The following is a 22,295-nucleotide window of genomic DNA, read 5'->3' on the forward strand; positions in this document are numbered from 1 at the left end:
GGAAGGTGAAGGGTTTTCCCACTTGATGTGATTGCCAGACACTTTATTAGGTGTCATGAGACAAGACCCCTGCTTGTGGATAGTCAGCATTGAAAGGTGCTGAGTGTCCTGCTCCCAAATCAGTTCCGTTAAGGCACAATTTACCTCCACAGTGTGATTTTTTTCTGAAATACCCCTTAAAAGGTGACACATTGTCACAAGATGAGCAAAGTACAGAAGTGCAGCTCATGTGGGGCTAAATTCTGGTACCAAAGCCCTGTATTACAGTACATCTCCACTGAGGGCTTGTGCAGAGTGAGGTGCTAACCTTTAGAACAGTTTTCAGGTTTTAAAATTAGGCACTGGTCTTGCAGAAAATCTGTGAATTTGGTCTTTGTGCATATGCTGTTCCTTCCTCCTCAGCCTTAGAGATGGGGAGAATGAAAGGGTTTTCTACTATTTCTGTCCTTTTTCTGGACATCAGAATAATTGGATATAAGAGGGTTTAGATGGCCATTTGTCAATATATTGCAGTTCCGGAAAAACAGACACCCTGTTGCCAATGATTTCTAAATAATATTATAAATCCCACTGGAGAGGTTTAAGAAAAACTGAATCATAATTAGTTCCATAAACTCCACCAAATACTTCAGGGATTATATTTTCAGATACAAGAATTAAGTGTTAACTATTCAAAATTGAAAAGGTCAAGTATTTTCCATATATTGCATTATATATTTATTCTAATTTATTTTAAGGAAGTAGGTTGAATTGTTTACAGATTTTCTTACTTGTTGCATATGAAATAACTGAACCATAAAACCATTGCTTTTCTACCATTATCCAATAGCTGGGTTATACTTATTTGCAATTCATGACAGCATTAAGTATAAAAGCATCAAGCCGGGGTGACCTGTTTAGATGAACTGCAAATTTTATCCCCAGCTGCAGCAGCAGCGATGCTCAAAGGAAGCTGCTTAAACTGATTGTAGCCTAGGTTATATATCACTGAAGGCTGACTTTCCCCCTTGCCCAGTTAAGGGTTTTTAACCTGAAAATAGTCTGCCATTTTGGATTGAGCATCAGCTGGAGAAGAGTGTGTTTCTTGCCTGGGGCTCAGATGCCTCCTCCCATTAGTGTTCACACCTCAGCCTTCGTGTGCCTCTAGTAAAGGCTGGATCTCTCCAACCCTCACAAAGGAAGGGCTGTGGGATGGCAAGTGAGTGACCTGGTCTCTGCAAAAGAGGCAGCTAAGAGTGATCAAATGAAAGAAGTGATATGTAAATTCTTACAGTCAGCAGTGGAAATTGCACATACCAAAAGTGTCTCCATTTGTTACAGGAGTGAGTAAACAATAATGCCATTTTTTAAAAAGAAATGCTGGTCATATTACAGATCTCCAAGGCACAAGAAGAATCTGAAAAACTGTATGTGTGTCCTCCTGCTAATACATATCTATATTAATGTGTGTGTGTATAACATATGAAGGGAGAAACACAAGATCTAAATTTAGTGATTTGAACAGGGAGATCACTTGGATTGTGTTCACAGCTCTCTCACTGCAAGCAAGGAATTCACCTTGCCCTTCTCAGCTCAGCATTCTCACCTATAAAACTGTCACGTGCCTCCTTGCAGGCTCCAAAGCCCAATCTGTTTATACATTGCAAAACATGAAAAATACCTCACAAGGAAAAAGCTGGAATTATTTTCACGGGAGAAATTTTCTCTGCTTATTTGCAAGGGAAAGAATCTAAAAGAAGTCTGTTCCTCCACACTTGTATGCCTCTGATAGGCACGACCACACCTTTAAGTATTACTTTAAAGTCACCAAATGTCTTTGAGAGAGTCTAAACTGATGTCTAAACTCAAACTCAATGTACAAGTGTAAGTGCAGGGAGGACAAATGAGTTTTACAAGGTGAAATGCTGGACTGACCTTGAACACGAAAGCAGAGCCCTTGGTATTAGCACAGGAAAATGTTAGATTCTAAGACTTCACTTCAGAAGCAGAACTAATTAGAGAAGATTAACAGAAATGAGGCATATAATAGCTGGAATAGGGCATGACTGAAGTTTGAAAGGCTGAATCACTGGACCTCTCATCGAGGTCAAAATTTTAAAAACACCAGACCTTTTTTAAAGGCAAGTGACAAGTTTTACAGATGTCCCTGGGGTAGCTGAACATTTATTATAGAATTCAAGCCCTGTTGAGTACATAGGAGTTTCCTCTATATTAAGATTGTTCTCATCCTTCATGTCTGGATAAATTTCTGAGCATGGGATTTTATTCAGGGCCCCATTCACATTCCTACTACTTTGCAGGGGGTCCTGAAGAGATAGTAACTGAGTCTGCACTACAGTGGAGACTTTTTATTTTTTCTTTTTTTTCCCATTAATCTAGTAACTGTTTGTTTTCAAAAGAAGTCTGAAATATCTGTTGCAGTCTCTTCCCTTATACTTTCCACTTCACAATTTTTCCTGTTACTAACCAGCTTCCAACAAACTCTAAAGACCTTTTATTACTGAATGGTAAAAAAGGTGTCAGAATTGGTGAGGCAGCACTTCTGATACACTCCCTGATGTGACTGCTTTACCAGTATTGTAGTAGTGGGCTCAACTAAAACCCCAGTGGTTCACATGGAACAGAATTTGTTGGAAGGGACTATTGGTGATCATCCAGTCCAAGCCATTGCATCAACTAGAGCAGAAGGCTCAGCACCCATTGCCTAGGATGTGACTGCTTCTCGGAACTTTCTCTAATGATTTAGTACAAATTTCTTATTTTTGGAAAGCCAGGTTTACTGTAAGCATGTGTAACCACATGCCTGTGGTTAATGAAAGTGTTGGTGCTCATCAGGGATTGTAGAAAAGAAGCAGTCACCCATGAAGACCCAGAATTCTTCAGGCTGATTCAGAGCCCTTGCATAAAAGATGTGCAAGTTTAAAAGACAGGAGAATTCAGCTCTCTGGGTGTTTGCAGTTATGCTAATAAAAGTAAGGAAATGGTTTCCCTGTCTGTAGAAATGTTGACACAATATGTCTGAAAATGAAGCACAATTAAATAGCATTGGCAGCTGTTGTGTGAGTACCGTCTAGAACATGTTTTTATGTTAGTTCAAAGAAGAAATTGTGCAATTCAAGATGCAAACACATTTGTGATGCTGCTTATCTCTTGCACAAAAATCTCAGAAAGTGTAATAACAGTCTCCATTTGCTTCTAATAGTATTGAAGAATGCAGTTCACTCAAAGTTTAGTTTAAGAGCTGGAATTTAACAAGCAGAGTAATTGTTGCCAGCCAATCAAAGTATCAACCTCAAAATCTCAAATATCTCAAAAGACATCATTCTCCATCTCCTTGAAAAGAAACCACTCTTCATTACAACCCCTGACTTTCTGGTTTCATAAGCAAAGCCATGATGGCCCTCACTGGACATAACACAGCATCTTCACCAGAATGAATGGACTTAGGAGGTTAAACCAGAAAAAATAAAAGTGCAATCAGCTCTGCTCAAGGTTCCTTGTGGAATAGCAGAATTATGGGCAACATATATAACTGTGTGACTGCAGCAAAACCATTGCCAGCTCGGAGGTGTTGGCTGGGGATAGAAGAGGGCCACTGTAGGGTATTTGCCTTGGTCCCTGGGCAGTGAGAACACTGACAAAGATCTCTGGGAACACGAAGTGCCTGCATGAATCTGTGGGCAATTCCCCAAACAAAATGAAGAATGGAGTATTTATGGCTTTAAGGCTGTAATAGAAGCACTGTAAAAATAGATCTGCTGTGTGCAGAGAACTAAATTTCTCCCTTTTATATTCCTTTCTATCACTTGTCAAATCATTAGGTCAGTCTGTTTGCTGGAAAGATTTTTATATCCAGCTCCTTCAAAGGTGTTCAGTGTCAATTCTTCCTTCTCCTGTTTAATTCCATTAAAGTTTTGTTCCAAACACCCCTCAGTCTTGTCACTTCACTGCTGTGGAAAATGGTGGCAATCCCAAGTTGCCCACTTGTTTTTTAGGAAATACAATATTCTTTGGATATAGCCTTTTGAATGTAAAAATGGCAATTGATTTTAGTAACTTTAATTTTCTTGCACTTTTCCATGAACTCTAAAATGGGGCGATGTTAGACTAAATTGAATCAGACATTTAAGACATACTCATGAGAAAACAGAACAGATAGTTCTTGTTATATCAAACTGAGGGCATTTTTACATGGATTGAGGCTTGCAAAATGTTCAGTACCATTAGTATTACAACTTGAATTACAAATGTCAGCTGTATTTAATGAGAGAGAAGTGATGGATTTAGTTAGAAAAACTGAATTGGTGAGTCCTACAAAATGATGGCCAGACATTTGCTTTTTGCTCTTGCATTGCAGAGGCACCTACTTGCATTATGCTCCAAATATATATAAAGACAGGGATCAAAAAGTCTTGGATTATCATTCCACAAACATTTTTTTCATATTTTCCTAAATTTTGTGGTAGGAATAAGTGGAGGCTGGCTTTCAGAATTCTTTTAAGACTGAACGGAGAAAAGAGGGCTTACAAGGGCCTTGCATATTTTCATCCCATTTAACAGCTCTGATGCAACCTCTGATACATCAGTGTCACTCCCTGGCATTGCACATTTCTTTTGTGATGCAGCCTCTGTTTGCTTATTTCACAAGATTGGTGCCTTCTCTCTCTGCATCTTATTTATGAGGTTATCAAAGGAAGTTAGGGGGCTGTTGGAGAAGAGCAGGCACACTTAGGATTTCTTTACCCCGTGTCAGACCTCTGTAGTGTTTTTGCCTTTCTTACAGCCAGCACAGCTGCACCCTTCCTGCAGCAGAGGTGGGAGCAGAAAGGTGATGTGTATTTGTTCAGACACACTCTCAGGGGCTCTCTTTCCAGCTCTTGGGGGGGTGGTGAGTTATACTGCAGATAACAGAGCCTGAGCTCTTCTTTCAGCTGCATGGACACTCGCTGTGTTCAGACTCATGGGTGGTTTGCCATGCTGGGAGTGGTGCTTTGCAAGCACCTACAAATTGCCACAAAGCTTAGCTAAACACCTCTGTATTCAGATGTCTTTTCAAGGCTCCATTATTACAGTGAGAGTTTTGGGTTCCCTGCTGTGAGTAAGCTGTCAGTGCAGGTTACTTAAATTGCAGTTGCTTGGGTCCTTGCAGACTGATGACTGTCTATCATTCTGCATCCTTGCTTTGGCTTCCTGTCAAATCATGTTGTTTTCAAAGTCCTCTAGCTCACATTCAAAGAAGGAAAGAAATGTGTCACAGTCAAATTCAGAGCTAGGGCCCTCCTCGTGGAAGAAAGAGCTAATGAAGTGTTCTGTATCATCCTGTTGGAAACCCCAACAAGGGAGACTGGAACTGTCGGGGAAGAATGTGGCCAGTAGCTGTATGTATGCTGCCTGTAGCCTCCTTGGCACTCTGGATGTGAGTTAGAGCATCTCTGGCCTTTATTTCAGAGGACAGTCAGACTTTGGTAGCACCACAGTATAGGAACAAAGTTGTACCTCTCAGAAACCTCAGCAAAGGAACTGTCAGGCCATTGTGTCCATGGCTGAGCTCTAAGGGAGGAGTAAAGTTTTGTTTGTTTACTCACAGCCTTGATCTCGATCACTGTGATTGAGGGCACTTTGAAGGAATGTGTCCTGTCTGCAAAGTCTCTGACTAATGCAGTTAAAGATGCTTTGTCTGTCTCATTATTCAAGGAAAAGTTTAAGGGACTAGGCTGCCAGGATGCTCAGCCTTGGGCAGGCAAGCCAGAGCAGTAAAAAGAAGCAAGGAGTTTCTCCTCTTGCCTGCCAGCATCCACCCAGGCCACAATTACTCAGGCACAGCATTTCCCAGCACAGAAGGATGCACCAGGCAAGTGCCCTGATCCTTAGCTGCAGGAGAGGGGACACTGTAATGGGTTAGCAGCCCATGCCCCTTTTCAACCCACAGAAATATTTAGCCCTTGAAATATTCTGATTTCTGTCCCCGCTGATAAGATTCCAGGCAGGCAGAAGCTGCCCTAACCCTGAAGTTGCAGCAGCCTTGTTTTGTTGATGCCTGCAGAGGGACGTTTTGCTGGGCCTGGGGGAGCCCTGCAGAGCTGCAGTGGCAGCTGCGTGGTGCCCGCCCAGAGCTCCTGTCAGCTGCAGTCTTTGTCACAAGATGGAAGCAGCTTCCTGTTGACCCATTTTATGGGTGAGTAAGAGATAATCAATATAAAGTAAACATAAGAATCTCGTTGGGAAAGGGTTCATCTGGGTTGTTGGGGTATTTTGCTGTTTGCTGGTGTGAGAGGGCTTTCATACCACATAGCACTGGTAATGGCTGAGGAAACAGAGAAGTACAGTGAGAACTGACAAAGCATGTCAGTCCCTAAAACCAACAAATTAATCTGTGATATCAATCTGGAAAAGAATATGTATCATTTATCTCCTTGCTCCAGATGAGTCAATTAATGTAAAAGGTTTCCCTTAGAAAATGTAAATATCAGGATCTTTTTTCCATTTTTTGGCCACTACAAAGAGCAAAGGGAATACTCAAGGTTGCCTAGAGATTGAGGCATTGTCTAAAAAATTTTCTTAATGCTGGGATGTGAGTTATAAAAACAAATCCAAAAGTAGAAGTATCCCTGGGAGGTCTTTGGCTGCAAACCCCTGTAGGCAGGATCAAAGGCACTTAGGTTGCTATTTCTCTAACTTATTTATTAGGGACAGTTAGGTAACATGGACTAAGACATATTTATTTATTGCTTTGTAGCTGGCTGGATATATATATTTAAACCTTGATATTTCATAAATAAGTGATTTTTGCTGCCATCAAAATAAAATGCTAAACTTCTCTTAGATGAAGCAGAACTCCTACTCCAATGTTAATTTGTTGCACTGTATCCAGAATGGCCCGTTAGAACAGTTTTCTAGGAATCTACTGCTATTCGTTTTTCTGCATTAAGTTCCAGTCTTCCATTGCTTTTTTATATGAAGTGAGAAGCTGGCAGGTTCAGCAGGCAATCCATGTTTTCCATTCCATTTGAAAATTCCATTCAATGAAAATTTTGATATTAATAATCCATTCATTAAATGTATTTTCTTGCATCATACTTCCAACATACCAAATATACTCAAAATGCAAGTAAAAATATAAGTGATTTCACTCCAAAAGCTGGAAATCAAACTACATGATCTCTAGCATGGGGGTACTTTCTATTCTCATTGTAATCAGTGCCTTCAGTAGCCAAAATGTTTATTTTAATTCTAGAGTACCAGAAAATAAGAGTTCTTGATGTCTCAAAGAATGAGAGTAATCTATTTCCTCACTGAAATTTGGGCAATTCTGTTTTTGCTGCAACACAGGGGCTGGGTTCAGGGCTGCCTTTGTTTTGCACAGCACATAATCCCCAGTTGTGCAGAAGTGGAGGGAGCCATGTGCTCACCCTGCCCCAGAGCCATGCCTGAGCTGCCCTGGAGCCTCAGTGCCACCACAGCCCGTGGGGCAGGTCCCCAGCTGTGCCTCTCTGGGGCTCTGTCCCCTGAGACCTTCACACATCCCCCAGGGTGGTGCTGACTGCCCGTGCTCTGTGTAACACCAGCTGTGAGACAGCAGTCTAGACAATCTCTGGCAGATATTTATCTAACCCATTCATTAAAAAGTTCTGATATGGTGTCTTAATTATCCTTCAGTTGAGAAAGTTCACATAAATCTTCCCTGATGTACATGGAATCTATTATTTCCCAGAGCCTGCCCTTCTAGAGGTGACAGGGAGCAACTGATCTCATCACCATCCTTGATTGCCATTCTCTTTTGTGGAGATAGGACTGTAATCATGTCTTCCCTCAGGCTTCTCTTCCTGTGACCCTTTCTCAGAGGGCACATCTTTCTAAATGTCTTTCTATTTTTGCTGTCCCTTTCCAGCATTTTCCTAATTGCCTCTCTCTTGCTCACAGCAGCACTCAAAACTGGACACAGCCAGTACTGAACAGTGGTTTGATTGCTCTCCTGTGCCTTACAAGTCATTTTACTGTCCACACACAACAGAAAAATATTTGCCTTTCCCTGCAACTTTTCAGTGGGGAAGTGCCCAATTTGGCCATCAAAATTTGAGCACTCTTTAAACAGCATCGGGTTGGGGTTTTTTTCTGAGCTTCCTCTAACAGAGAGGAAAAGGTATAGAGATTTGCACAAGGAAAACTCCCTAGGTGCTTTAGGTTTATCAAAGTAACACAGGGAGAAAAAATTGTGGATAGATAGATAGAGGGATAGATAGATAGATAGATAGATAGATAGATAGATAGATAGATAGATAGATAAATATAAACTTTGTGTGGGGACACATTTGAAAGGTTTATGTATATATAAAAATCTTAGGTTTTTATCCTCTGCTTGTGTGAAATGCTTTAACTTTCCAGCATCAGTTTCTCCAGGACATTATCACGGATACAGAATCACATACATTAATGTTTCAAGATCTGTGTGAGGTCTCTGCTGCTGCTTAAGCACGAATGATAAAACACCATTTTGCACAACCTCCTTTCCTGCCCGTCAGACTCTTTCCTAATAGGTCATTAGACACAAACAGCCTGCTACAGACATTGATCCATGTCCTTGCTGCAGAGTTCCCTTCTTGTCCTGTGAATGTGAATACATCATTCAGTAGTTTGTCCTGTATTGCCAAAATCACTGTCACTTGAGGAGTAAATTTTTGAAGAAGCTGATATCTTGCACTGTAATTTCTTTATAACAAAATGGGATGTGGGGAAATGTTTAATCTCCAGAGGTTCTCAGTGGTGACAGTTCCCAAGTTACAGAGCACACACAGAGAGGGGATCTGTAACCTGGATCCTTACTCTGTTCTTGGAATGGTAGGTGTAGCACTCTAAGGATGCCTTGCAAGAATTTGAACTGAGTGGCTCAAGTACACTTGTGGCTGGGATGTTCTTAATGTCACTTTTACACATTTATCTTGCAGAAGTTACTGCCTTTTTTAAAGTTACAGGGTTACTAGTTTTCATTCTTAAGATTTAATTCAATTCCAGAGATGGAGATGTTATCCATAATAAAATATATACATGAAAAGGAAGCAAAAACCTCAACCCAGCACCATTACAAATGGGTCTAGAAGCTGTTGCTTTTAACTTAGTGGAGATGATGGCAGACATCTGAAGGATGTTTCATTTTTGCTGTGCCCCAGATGCAATGTGTGACAGCCAGGAGGGAGGCAGGGCTGCAGGGCTGCTGGTGCCTGTGCTCAGAGTGCAGCTCTGACAGGCTCAGCTCCACGGAGGGCTAATGAGGAGCAGCCAAATGGGCTGTGAATTCACCAAACCACACTAACAAGACTTTGCTGGGAAGCTCCTCACATCATCCGAGTGTGCATGAGGGATGAGCAGGGTGAGCAAAACCACAACTCTCTTTATAAGCAGAGCTTTATTCCTAACGCAGTAATTAAGCAGTAATTAGAAGTTTCGTGAGTAATGGGAATAGCTGTGCGAAATTAAGAGTTCTTGTCCACGGGGAAAAATTGCACAGTGCCAGCAACTCGGAGGGGTGGAAAAAGGCAGCAAGTAAAGCTCAGATATTTTGCTCACATTAACAGCAATTCCAAATGAATTTCTATTCTTTATTTCTGAAGATTTAAACAATTTATGAAGCACTCATTTTGAAGTAAATAATGCATTTTATCAGCTCTGCTGAAAGGTCACTAAAATGGAGAAAAATAGAATCACAGAATGGTTTGGATTGGAAAGGACCTTAAAGATCATCTTGTTTGAATACCCCTGCTGTGGGCAGGGACAACTTCCACTAGACCAGCAATGAGACATCCACAGCTTATATGGGTAATAGTTTTGATCTTAAAATATTATTTTCTGCATTTTTCCCAAAAGGAAGACAATTCTGCAGTAGTGATAGGTAATACATTGTAAAAGTTGTTAAAAAAATCAGTACTTGAATGTTGAATCAAAAGATTTTGAACTTGACTTCAGACAGAATCACTTCCAAAATTGATGTGTAAATATACCTGTATTTATCAGAATTTCTCTTCCTCTATTTCATAAGCAAGTCTCTGCCCACAGCTTCATGCTTGTAATTCCTGTTAGACAATAGTATGGCAGCAATGAGTTATCAGTGTTGTTTTGGATTTGGGACATGCTTCCTGTTGTACATAATGATTCCTGGTCCCTCCTCACACAGAGCTGGGCATCTCTGGATGCCCCCAGATTAATTTTCTGTGAATTGTTCATTTGGTAAGATTTGTAGAAACAAATGATGTTCACAAAATGCCATATAAACCCAACCTGTATTGAATGCTTGCATACAGAGTTCATGGCTACTAAATACTATTTATTTTCCAAATTGTTTAGAATAAGGAACATTCTGCCTTTAAGCAGGACCTAAGATTAGAATCCTTTGGGGGAAGACAAATCCAGTAAATTGATTTTAAAAACATAATGGCTGATACAACTTCTATAAATATCTTCACTCGCCTCTGCTCCATTTTATCCTCAGCTTTTGTGTCTTGGACATTCTCAGCTTTAATTTTTAAGAAGGGAAGTAATTGCAGTCAATTCTGCTTCTTTTTCTGGCTAATCTGTTCACAGTTATGCTTTTATTAACAGAAACTGTTAGCAGTTTCAAATGGGATACAAACTTCCTAAAATGAAAACACCTATCAAGATCATTAAATATACAGCACTGAGAGACAGAGATATGGTCCTGGGTCTGATTCTGGTTCCCAATGCAGCTGCTCCATCCTGGTATAGCAATTTGTATCACACTGTGGCAACAGCCACACTTCTACCTGAGAAAGTTCTCCAAGACTGAAAAGCCCCTTGCTTGAGACTGGCCATATGGCCACAACCCAGGGAAAACCCGTGCCACATCCGAGATGTCATCCCAGTGAAGTGGGCTAAGGAAAAGGCATAAAATGACATTCAATTACTTTCCTTGATTTGGCATCCTGCACTGAGCAAAGCTCACCCGAGGTGAAAGCCAAAACTTGTATTTATCGTCTTTCTTTAAACTGATTCCTTGGGGCTTTTTTTCATGGTTTTATTCTAGCAATGTTTTCTTTGTGCATCATGTTTTTAATGTGACCTTCTTAATTGATAAGAACTTTACTTGTAAGTCCCGTTCCCAAAGCTTTTATATTTTGTTCTGATTTGCCTGCATCATGGATAAATTAAATTTTCTTAACTAACACTACTTCTATTACTTTCCTTTACTTAGATAGCAGACTCTGTCTTAGAGACTTTCTGGTTGTTCATCCTAAAGGATGTAGACTTTGAAAATTGGTTTGTGAAAGTTAAAAGTCCAGTCTTTAAGGTCCAGTCCCTGATTCACATCAGTACATTTTTTTTTCCCCCAAAAGAAAATTACTAGCATAAAATGATGTTTCTATGACATTCTGTATTTTTCTTATATTTTCAAGTGTGGGATTTTTTTTTCCCAGTTCTGGTTGATTCAACTGCATCTGTTTGCTTTTTAGTCTTTAATTTATGTTGGGCTGTAAACTGTCCAAGTAACAATTTGAGTGATGCAGCAACAGAAGGTGACCCAGATTACACAACACTGTTCACTAATGCCAAGCCTTCTTGTTTAATGGCAGCTGCTCAAAGCTTTGTGTTATTGCTATTCACATCCAACAGACACAAATCAAACAGCCTCCTCAGGCACACATCCCACAGATCTTCATTTTAAACATGTTCAAGAGCTGCTGCTTTTCATACACACACAGCAGCCTCACCAGCTGAGGCCATTTAGCCTCCTTGGCTTGTATTTACTCTCAGCCATCTGACACAATTATCAAGGAAACCCATTGTGACTTCCAATATTTTGCACACTTCTGTTTATGTAGAAGTTTGCTGAGAACATTTTTTCTCTTTTTTTCTTTTTTTTTCTACTTTTATAAAGTAGTTGGACTTTCATGCTCCTTCATAATAGACGTATTTTACAACACCAAATACATCACAGTTATTTAATAACTGCTTTCTCTAGAGTCTGTAGTTTAAAAAGGATATATAATAAGGCAATACTACTTAAAAACATGCAGAGGATAAATTAATCTAGATTTTAATCAGAAAGGTTTAGGTTTACTGAATGAGTAGTATCAAAAAGCAGACTTTAAAGTATAGGTACAGTTTTAGCAAAATAACTTATTGCTGTACCTTGAATATGCAAAGCAACAAAATGCCTTCATTCCTTATTTGGAAAAAAAAAAGGTTAAAGCATGGAAATCAGGAAAGCTATCAAGCAATGAGTTCATACAACTTAGTTTCATGGACCAAATTTTTTTGGCATCTCCATCAAATTTTTAAAGCCTTCTGACAACACAAGCTTTCTGCTAGAAGTGAATGTCTAACCATCTCCCCAGAGGACATGTCAGAACAATAAGAAAAAGTGCAAATCTTACTTTTTAAATGGATGAGCAGTAAAAAATTGAGGTAGAAGATGAGTAGAGAGTTAATTCTTGAATGAGCCATATTCATCTTGATAGGACATCCTCCGCCGAGCCGCCTGTTGTCCAAGGGCTGGTGCTGATGCTCACTGCTTTCTCCTCATGTCTGGAGCCAGGGGCACAGCCGGGGCAGCCAGCCCGCTCCGAGCCATCCCGGCCCGCTCGCTGCCGACACTGCTCCACAAGGCACTCGTGCTTGTCAAGGTTTCACTTCGGCAGGTCCGAGAGATTGTTCAATCCCGGTGCAGATTTGTGCGGAGCTGGAGCGGAGCCTTTCCCTGTGCGGGCAGTGCTGTGGCCGGCTGTCCCCGCAGCGAGCCGCGGCAGCGCCCACGCTGAGCGCTCCCTGCCTCCCACCAAAGCCCGGCTACACGGCGCTCTCTGAAACATCCACGTGCTCAGGCTTTTTAGTTAGTGCGATGTTAGCCTGCTCTCTTCCTCAGTATTGGTTTTTTTTTGTTTTGTTTTGTTGGTATTGTTTACCCTGCAGTGACTGAAAAGCACGCTCCTAGGAGCTGGCACAGCACCTCTGAGCTTTCATCAGGTTGTGTTATAATCCTGAACTGCTCGTGGAGGAAGCAGTGACTTTCAGAACCAGGAGGGGTCGGTAAGAGAAGGGGATGGCAGCAGGGTATGGATGCCATACTCCACTCGGTTTAGCCAGGGCTGGTCTGAAATAGCTGGTACTAAGTGCCATCAGCCTGCCTGTTCTCAGGGAACCTGCCCCAGCTGCCATGGTAGCTCCCCAGCCGTGTGTGGCACAGGCAGCATGCTGTCTGTGGGCAGAGCCTCACCCCTGGATCACAGCTTTGTTCACAGATAAAACCCTTGTCCTGCTCTAGCAGAAGGGAAGGTGAGGGCAGACAGCAGCAGCCCCGGAGCTGCATTCACGCCATGGTCCAGTGCCAACTCTGGCCCTGTGGCACCTCGCAGCCCCAGTGTGTGCATCCAGTGTGGGGAAGCTGTGCCATGGCAGTGAGTGCCACAGCACCATCCTGCCTCTGAGGCCAGGACAGAGGTGAGCTGCCTGGCAGGCAGGGAATCTCCTCTTTCCACCGCCTTCACCTCTACCAGTCCTCCTGGTTTTTGGCTCTTGGCACTTACTGTCCTTGCCCCAGTGAGAATCCAGGCATTCCCAAGCCCAGGAACAGCCTGAAAAATCAGCTTGGTCATTGCTACGTTATGTTACTGTCAAAGAGGTAACACTCAGTACATTTGGTATTGTGTTTTTCCTCCCCACTTCAGCAGAATGTTAATCCCTGGTTCAGGAAGCCTTTGATAATGAGTTTAATTTTACATGTACACTTACCTGAACAAAGTACAAGCTGAAAGCTAAGTATATGCTGAAGGCCTCAGATGAGTTGGGAGCAGACTGTTGATGCCAACATGAATTCACTAAAGCTGTTTATAATAGGTAGGTACTTTCACGTCACTCATTAAGCTCAGTGAACTGATTGATTTGAAAATTTCTCCTGCAGCAAAGCTCCTCCTTCTTTCCCATCTCACCTGTGTGTAGCTGCACTCACACACTGCTGACCTTGTGGCACATCTTTCCAGACCCTCTCTCCCTTGTCCTGGCACCAGCAGTTCTCTATCATCTGCTTCCCAGGAATCCTCCACCTCCCACTCCCCTGAGCCTCCCTACCCCACTCACCAGCTCTGATCTCTCTGATGACACCCCAGGCTGGATTTCCTGGCCAAATGTCATGGGCTATGGACATTATGATGAATAGAAGTCCCAGTGGAAAGTGCTTAGATAATTATCAAGTTAAATATAATTAAATGGCTAATTATAGTTTTCAGCTCTTTCACTTTTTATAATCCCCTTTCTTTTATATTTACATTTCTGGTTGTTTGGATGTTTTCTTCTCCTTGCCATCTGTCTATTTAATTTCTGCTTGAAATTATGCAGTAAGATATATAATCATTACAACGTGAGCATGAAAGTACCACTGTCATCAGGGAATTGTTTTGTCAGGCTAAATTATGCAGTTTAGATCAGTGCTGATTGCCTGCTTTAAGTGCATTATTATTTAAATTTGTCACTATATAACTTACTTAGAACAATAATGTTTTCTGGATTCATATTCTAGTCAATTTGAAAAAGAAATCCTGTGAGTATTCAGAAAGATAGACCCCAAATTTAAGCAAATAAAAAGTTTTCAATTCTGAGGAATATAGGGTAAGTACTTCACGAAAACGGTAACATCTGGATATTTTTCTGAAAAATGCACAAGTACCTGTAAAATCTGTACTCTAAGGAAATTTAGCAGTTCTCAGACATGAGGATATGCCACTAATCTTAGAACCTAAATGTATTGTGTTAACACATATGTTGACATTGGAATTACTCTGCTGCAATTCTGTGGTAATTACAAAACATCCAGCAAGTATATGAACACCTCCTAAGTCTTTTGAAAGTTATTAAAACGTAATCACTTTCAGAATAACCAAAAAAGCTGCTTTTTCAGCCAGTTTGAAACTTAGCTCTGCATTTTCCAGTGCCTTTTTTTCAAATGTTTCTTCTTCTTCGTGAGCTATTCATATCCCAGAATTTCATGGGGGAATAAACTAAATTAACTTATCACTGCCCTAATTCCTTGAAGTTGCCTACAAGAGGAGGTTTGAATTTCTGCATGCATATCATTTGTACACAGTGAAACATAACATCTAAATGTAATTTCTATGCTTTCTCAGTACAGCTTAGCTGTAATGAGATTCTGCAGTCACAAAAGTCAGAGGCTATGCCAGTTTCTTAGGAAAAAAAGGTTTGTGTTGTCATTTGCTTTCACTTACATGCTGCCTTTTCTGATTGCTTCCATGCAATAAAGACAGAGTGGTGTGGTGTTAGACTACACTAGTCAGTGTCATCTCTTCTAAGACATTTTATGCAACTCCGTCCGACTAATTTCATTATCTAACATCTTTTGCTTCCTGATATAAGCAGTATTTTCAATTTCCAGATGACAGCAGTACTAATTAATTGTGTATCTTCTGCTTCTCACTGCTAGGCATGTTTTCTGATTGTTCAATGTTGCTCCAATTTAAAGTGCAATTTTTATTGATGCCATCCTGTGCCTTCTAGGTCAAATATATTTACAGGTGATTTTCCTAAGTAATTGGCATTTCTTTTCCAGTGTTTTGGTTGTTCTAGTGTAAACTACAAAATGAACAGAAACTAGAATAGTTAAGTAATTAATGTAAAGTGTAAAATTATCTTGCAAGTGGAAGATGTGAGTTTTTAAAATGCCTGATGCTGACTAACCTGAAGCTTTTATTAAAAATCCTTTTGTTCATTGGCAAGTAAGGCACTGGTAATAGTCAGGGACAGGTGAGTGACTTCATGGAAGAGTGAGCTGCAGATAACATTTGCCCTAGCAAGGTTTTGGATATGCAGAACTCAGCTGGACAGTGGCCCTTTGTGACCTGCTCAAACTAGATGTGCTTTGGGCAGGTGGTCCCTTCCCACCATATATTCCTGATTCTCTGAATATAGAGATTTCCTATAGCATTTAGATTTCCTGCACAAGCACCAGCCTTAGCTCAGTCCCCAGTTCTGCATACCTAATGCAGAAAGCCTCTATTTATAAAATAGTCCCTGTTTTTCCCTAGGCTCTTCCGTTTTCTTACTTGTATTCAATGGTGCTTCTTGTGTGCATATTCTCTTAAGTTCTTGCTGATTTTCATCAGGGATGAAATCGGGATTCTAAATTTCACTGGTGTTCCCAGTTCACCAATGGGAGAACTTAATTTATAAAAAAACTATGGAGCATTCAAGCATGAAGTCACTCTGATCTGACATCCTGGCTTGGACATTAAAATACATTCTGAAGTATTTATTGAAAACTGAGGATGGTGGAGTTTTCTAGAACAATGGACCTGACCAAGTCATCCAGATCATCTTCCTGTTTATGGTACTTTATGTACCTCTTCATTGAACAACTGACAGATAATTTTTTTTTCTTCAGCTTGTTGCACGTTGGGTAATTACGAGTGGACAAACCAATGTGAATAAGGGATGGCTGAAAGGTCTCCTAGATAGAGTTGTATTGTCAGAGGAAGTTGTTTACCTCATTAACAAAACCACTATAGATCTATTTGCATTTTAATTAGGCTCCTTGCAACAAGAACAATTTTGATTGCATTGACTTCCTTCAACACTTGCAAAGTTAACCATACACAAAAGAACTGGGCAAGAGAGAATTGGAATCTCCTTTGACCTGTACTTTTCCAGAGAGAAATATCTGATGACTATATTTAACCTACTGGTCTATAAATGTTACTTCTTTTGAGCTTTCTTTTTATTAGGGTGTACAAATTTCGAGGGTTTTAAACTCTTGCTTTGCTCCTTTTATGTCTTAGCCAGAGTAAAGCACCAGAGCACAACCTGCTGGTTCTGCCTATTTTTAGATTGCTAATGTTTTTATGAAACTCAAGGGCTTTATCTGAAAACATAAAATTATTTTGCAAGACCCACCAAGCATATTGCTTTCTTAAACGTAAAACATTTTCTGAAATTATGACTACTTTTTTGATTCTCATGGTAGCCACTTTCCTACTGAGCAATGAGGGATTCCTATGTGCCAACCTAAAATACAAATTTAACCAAAAATTACAGGAGCACCAAGCTGATTTGCTCAGACAGATCTAATTTTGGATGTGATAGAAATAGTGAGAGCAATAAAAGCTGTTTTGGCTTGCATATGAAGTCTCTCCTGAGTATTTTACATCTAGGTAGGCAAAACAAAGTAGCTGTGCAAGGTAGGACAGGATTCCCCTGGGACCTGCAGAAGTCAATAAAGTGTGTGATTGATTCACTTATCTTTGATGAATTTTTGTGAAATAACATGTTTTTATCATATTGTGTGTGGCTGGGAATCAAGAAGCAGGGAAGCAAGAGGCATCACCAGGGAAGCAATTTCAATCAGATGAATGCTAGGTCAGGCCTTGTCAATGCAGATGAAAATTGGCAATTAGTATTCTGTACCTTGCTGCTAATGAACCGTCTAATCAGGAAGTTTCTGTCTGTACCAATAAGCTTCATATGAGTGCCAAGGTTATAGGAGTGCTTGAGAAAATGAAACAAATTGTGTTTTTACAAAAGCACTGATATATTAAGTTCTAAATGGGTTGTACATTTATTTTTCCCTCTATACTTTTCACTTCAGCAGACTAGATGTGTTAGCAGTCTTCCAAATCCTCTTCTAATGCTTTTTAAATTTCCTTCAGAGGGAGATAACTCATGCTACAAACCAGAAAGACCTAAACATGAAAGTATTGGAATTAAATTGAAAATCCTATCTGTTACAGGGGACATAGTTGTATAGTTCATCCACAGTTTCAAAGGTATTTGGAAAATATTTACATAGGTTTGTAGCATGATTTCATCTGATCAATACAAAGTGGTTTTAGAAGGAATTCAGACCCAACAGTTCCAGCAGGCAACAGGGTAGGAGAGGATAAAGTGCAAGACTCAGGGAGGCAGGATTAGTAACCAAATAGGCTGGATTTTAACACCCACTTTGCATGTAAACATTTTCCTTCTGGTAAACACTGCAATTGTCCTAGGGACAGGGCAGGATGATGTTAAGTGGAGAGGCTGGGAAGGAGGAGATGCTTCTAGAACTATTGTTTGAATTTTGGTGTTTGCAAATAGAGAAAGGTGGCACCACCCTTGATTTCACAGGCCAAGCACTGGGCTGAGGGACACAAAACTAGTTCTCTCCCTGGTTTTCTTCACTGTACTTGCAGTGATAAATAATTTTGAGATAGTTAAATTTGCAATGCAAAATACCATAACACTCAAAAAGTAACAGGCAAATACAGAAGTTTCCTAATTTTTCATAATCTCTAATATCCCTTAAAACTTTTCCCCTCTTCTGTATTCAGTCATGGTATATTGAGTGTGACAAGGTTTTGAAAAGCATCTGACGATTTGGATCTCCAGGATTTGCAGGTTTTCAGTTGAAGGATGTGACTTCCAGAAAGCACAAAGCAAATTTCCCTGTAGGCATCTCTGAAGTGTCTCGGTGTGGATCATGGCAAGCACTAAATTCCTCTTGGAAATCTTGGCCTCTGTGTTAAAGTATTAGATAATATTATGGGAACAATAAGCAGTGGTAGGTGCCCCAAAGGGATTTCAAGTTTCTGCTAAGATTGGGTAAGACAGCATTCATCTTAATGCCAATGCCTCTCTCAAAGGCTGCAGTTTTGTACTGAACTAAACCCTGAAAGTTTGTCAGTTTGAATTACATTGTTCACAAGGTAAAATAAAATATTCTGGCTTCCAAACTTGTGCTGATTTTGATTATCTCACACCTACTTCAACCACTGGTGGTGACGCTGACTGCAGTGATGATGACGTATGTGATGTCACCATATTCCAATGCCAGTGAAAGGAAAACATCCCTGGATGGAGGAAGCACAGTTTGACCTCTAAGCATCATCTTGGATGTGAAAGGGGGAAGGAGGAGACATTACTACTGCAGCTGGCTTATATTCTTCAAGTGTCCAGAGAGCCCCTCCAATTACCAGGTAGTTTGTTGCTGAACTGCGTCTTAGTTTTTGTGTGTGGACAAGCTGAGATCTTTGTGTATGTTTTTTCTCTCTGTCTCTTTTTATTTTTTTTAATGGCATTTTTATAGTAAGTTTTTCCAATACACTGAAAGCCAGGGTGAATATGCTCGTTGTGCATGGGCAGGTGCTGAGACCTCTGGTCTATGCACCCAGATTTGACTTTAGCACCAACATTCACCAAACACAGTTTTGTGGGACTAAGACTTCTAAATCTGAGAGTTTCTGGGGTACAAGAATTTCTAAGCCAGCACTTCCAATGTGATTGCCATTATCAGACAAACAAGATTTTGTTGTCAAACTGCATCTTCATGCCTTGACTATAAGCAAGTTGTTTAAAAAAGATGTGTTCACAGTAGCAAACAGGAAATCCCCAGAGCAGCTTGGCCTATTGTGTTGTAGGAGCTCCTCATGCTGGCAGGGTAAGATTTCCTCTTAGCTCCCAACTGCACTCAGAATAGAGGACATTGCCACTGGTGTCACAGAGTAGCTCCACACCCCCACAGCACTTTTGAAAGACTTTTAGTCCCCAGCTAAAGCTGCAGGCATGACTCACATGCACGAAGAATGGCAAATGATGAGGTCTTTCAGAAATATATCCCTGAAAGTTCCTAAATGGACTGTAGTCTAAAGACACAGCTCAAACAGCTCACTCGTCCAAAATAAGATCAATTGGAGTGAATAAAACAGTCTCTGGCAGGATCTGACTACTGAAGAATGGATAAACATGAGCCATGTTAACCTTGACCCCCTCGACTCCTGCAGCAGCAAAGTCAGACTTCAGTATTCATTTGGTGAAGTAGATTAATGTAACAAGTCCTTGTGTAACACCATCTTTAAATAAACTGGGAAACCAATAACCCACAAGAATGATACCAAATTCTGTTCTGACATGGCAATCACAAGTGTTCAAGAAATGGAATTAACTTTCTGAAGGCTGGGCATGCAGGATTGCTGTATTTGCTCTTCTCTCCCTTAGAAGCTATGGAAATAACGAGTCTAGCACACTGCACGATTTGTGCTCACTCAGTGTGACTCTCTAACAGTTTGGCATTTCTTTTGGACCATATTCCTCTATGTGTCACAAGCCACAGTGATTCTGAAAATAAGTGTTATACTTGTAATTCAAGACAGGAAAGAAAAATTTTCTATCTGGCCAAACTGATGAATGTTCTCTAGCAATAATAGGTGAATTTATCTACTCACATTCATCATGAGCAAAATTAAGTACAATTGTTTTGTACTGTATGCCATTTAAATGTGAGAGCCCTTTTCCCAACACTGAGCAGAAATTCAAAGTTAGATGGTGGTCTCTCTAAACCACCTGGCCTTTGAAGTGAAGCTGACCAGAAATTTTTGAAGCCTTTCAGAAGGAAGAGGGTGAGGTTTTGTACTTTATTTTTCCGTGTGTTGTGTGTGTGTGTGTGTAGTTATGAGGTTTTAAAAGCACATTTTATTTTAAAATTGCTGAAAAAGAAGTTTTGGCAATTTTAAAAGCTATTACCTTCTTGAACTTTACTTGTTCTTTGAACAAGTAAAATAATTTTAAGGTGTTCTGAAAAATATGAAACATAAATTAAGATTCCTCCAATCAAACCTTTCAACTAATCCAAGCCACTTCTGATATCACACATTTTCAAGATAATAAACAAATATTAAAGATTTCAATCTGTGGTTTAGTTCAGAAAAAGAAAAATATTTTCAAAGGAGAAGAAAGCAATCTCACTCACAGATTTACTTTGAAGTCTCTTCTCCTTTTCTTGATTCTTGAATAACATGTACTAGTGGAAACAGAAGTTAAAAACCACTTAGAAGGAAAAAAACAATATCAGAACTTTAGCATGTAAAGGCACCCAAGCTCCTGTCAGCCCTTTTGCCACAGAACCCAACATCACTAAAAACACTCATGGTTGTCGTGGCTGAGGTTGGCAAATGGATGGGTGGCATAAAATTCAACCACAGAAAAGAATGAGCAACCATAACTGCTGCAGAAGGGAAGCAAGTAGCCTTTTGAAGGGCTACAGTGCTCTATCAAGTTTGCCTAACAAAAGGAAATTAATTTACAAACTGGTTCTCTGCCTCCACTGTTTTTATTGGAAATTAAAGCTTCTTTTCAAATAAAATTACTCTTGGGATAGCAACAAACTACACCAGAAGAGACATGTACAACCTATCATAGCATACCAAAATTCACTGAAAGAGGTTTAGCTCCAGTGACACCCCAGGCAGCAAGTGGGTTTGGTTCATTTTTTCATTTGGGAAGGTCACTGTTACAAGGGGATTGTTATAGGATTATTTCATAGGGTTATGCTTACTTTAGAATGAATACAAAAAGTTCTTTTCCTGCCACTGCATTTATTTATGCAGACATTTTACTAACTCAGCTGTCATTTAACTGTTAGGTTTTTTACTTTGGTTAGTATAATTCTTTAAAAATAACTTTCCTGTAGCCATTTCTTGCACAAGCTTGTTGTACAAGCTGGCTGTTTATGTGCATTGGATTGCTAACAAAGCAGAATTCCATATTTCCTTTTTTTTTTTTTGGTTAAAACATTTTCCTCTGTTTTGTGTGCTTGCTTTTTTGACTGGAAGCACTTTAGTCTTGCTCCAGGTTTTTAATAGTGACCTCAAAGCCTAATTAATATTCTTGTAGTCTGCCTCTTGCTATCAAAATCTAATTTTATTTTCTTAGGAAAATGTTGTAATTCCTATTCAAATGTAATTAAGAGAATAGATAATGAATGTCACCTACAATAAAATAGGGTCCTGAAATTCTCACACTATAGAGGTGCTCCAGAAACAGATATCATGCTTTCATTATGTAATGTTTGTTTCTAGCAGTGGGCAGTGTTACACAAGACTCATAAGCTTCATAACTGCAGCCTTTTATCCTGACTGTGAGTAAATGGGCAATACATCATGGAATATGTAAATTCAGACAAATAAAGAATGGCAGTTAGAAAGCTCATCTAACACTAAAATATCCTTGAGTTTCTGCAACAGTATGTGTTTGGGAAAAAATGTAGATGATACATACTTTTGACTTTATAATTTAAAACAAATAGCTTCCACAAATTACATGGATAGTGATTCAGGAGGGTGCAGAATAGCATTTTAATCTCTCCTACACCTTGAAGTACCCTGCCTCTCTAGCAGAGAGATGGAGTTTGGTTCCCAGACAACTGTAACCATGTCAAGGTTCATCACAAAGGGAAGGAGAAGAGCTCTGGGAAGCCTTGATAAACACTGAGCTGAGAGGCCTAGCTGAGTGCTTCTAGCCATCCTTATAATTAC

The 22,295-nt window shown here is 40.0% G+C and overlaps 1 protein-coding gene and 1 long non-coding RNA gene across 2 annotated transcripts in view; one reads left to right on the forward strand and one right to left on the reverse strand.

Moving 5' to 3' along the window:
- Positions 1-12,699, reverse strand: part of CRB1 (crumbs cell polarity complex component 1) — a 95,518-nt gene extending 82,819 nt beyond the window's left edge. Inside the window, exon 1 of the mRNA XM_088170134.1 lies at positions 12,384-12,699. Within this exon, the coding sequence (XP_088026260.1) occupies positions 12,384-12,459 (76 nt within the window). The 5' untranslated portion in view covers positions 12,460-12,699. The remainder of the gene's footprint in view (positions 1-12,383) is intronic.
- LOC148222848 (uncharacterized) overlaps positions 1-22,295 on the forward strand; it is a 31,963-nt gene that overhangs the window by 4,192 nt on the left and 5,476 nt on the right. Inside the window, exon 2 of the long non-coding RNA XR_015805498.1 lies at positions 18,781-18,962. This is a non-coding gene — a long non-coding RNA (uncharacterized LOC148222848). The remainder of the gene's footprint in view (positions 1-18,780; positions 18,963-22,295) is intronic.

This window comes from Sturnus vulgaris, chromosome 9 (genome assembly GCF_052056855.1).
Source record: "Sturnus vulgaris isolate bStuVul1 chromosome 9, bStuVul1.hap1, whole genome shotgun sequence".
NCBI lineage: Eukaryota > Metazoa > Chordata > Aves > Passeriformes > Sturnidae > Sturnus > Sturnus vulgaris.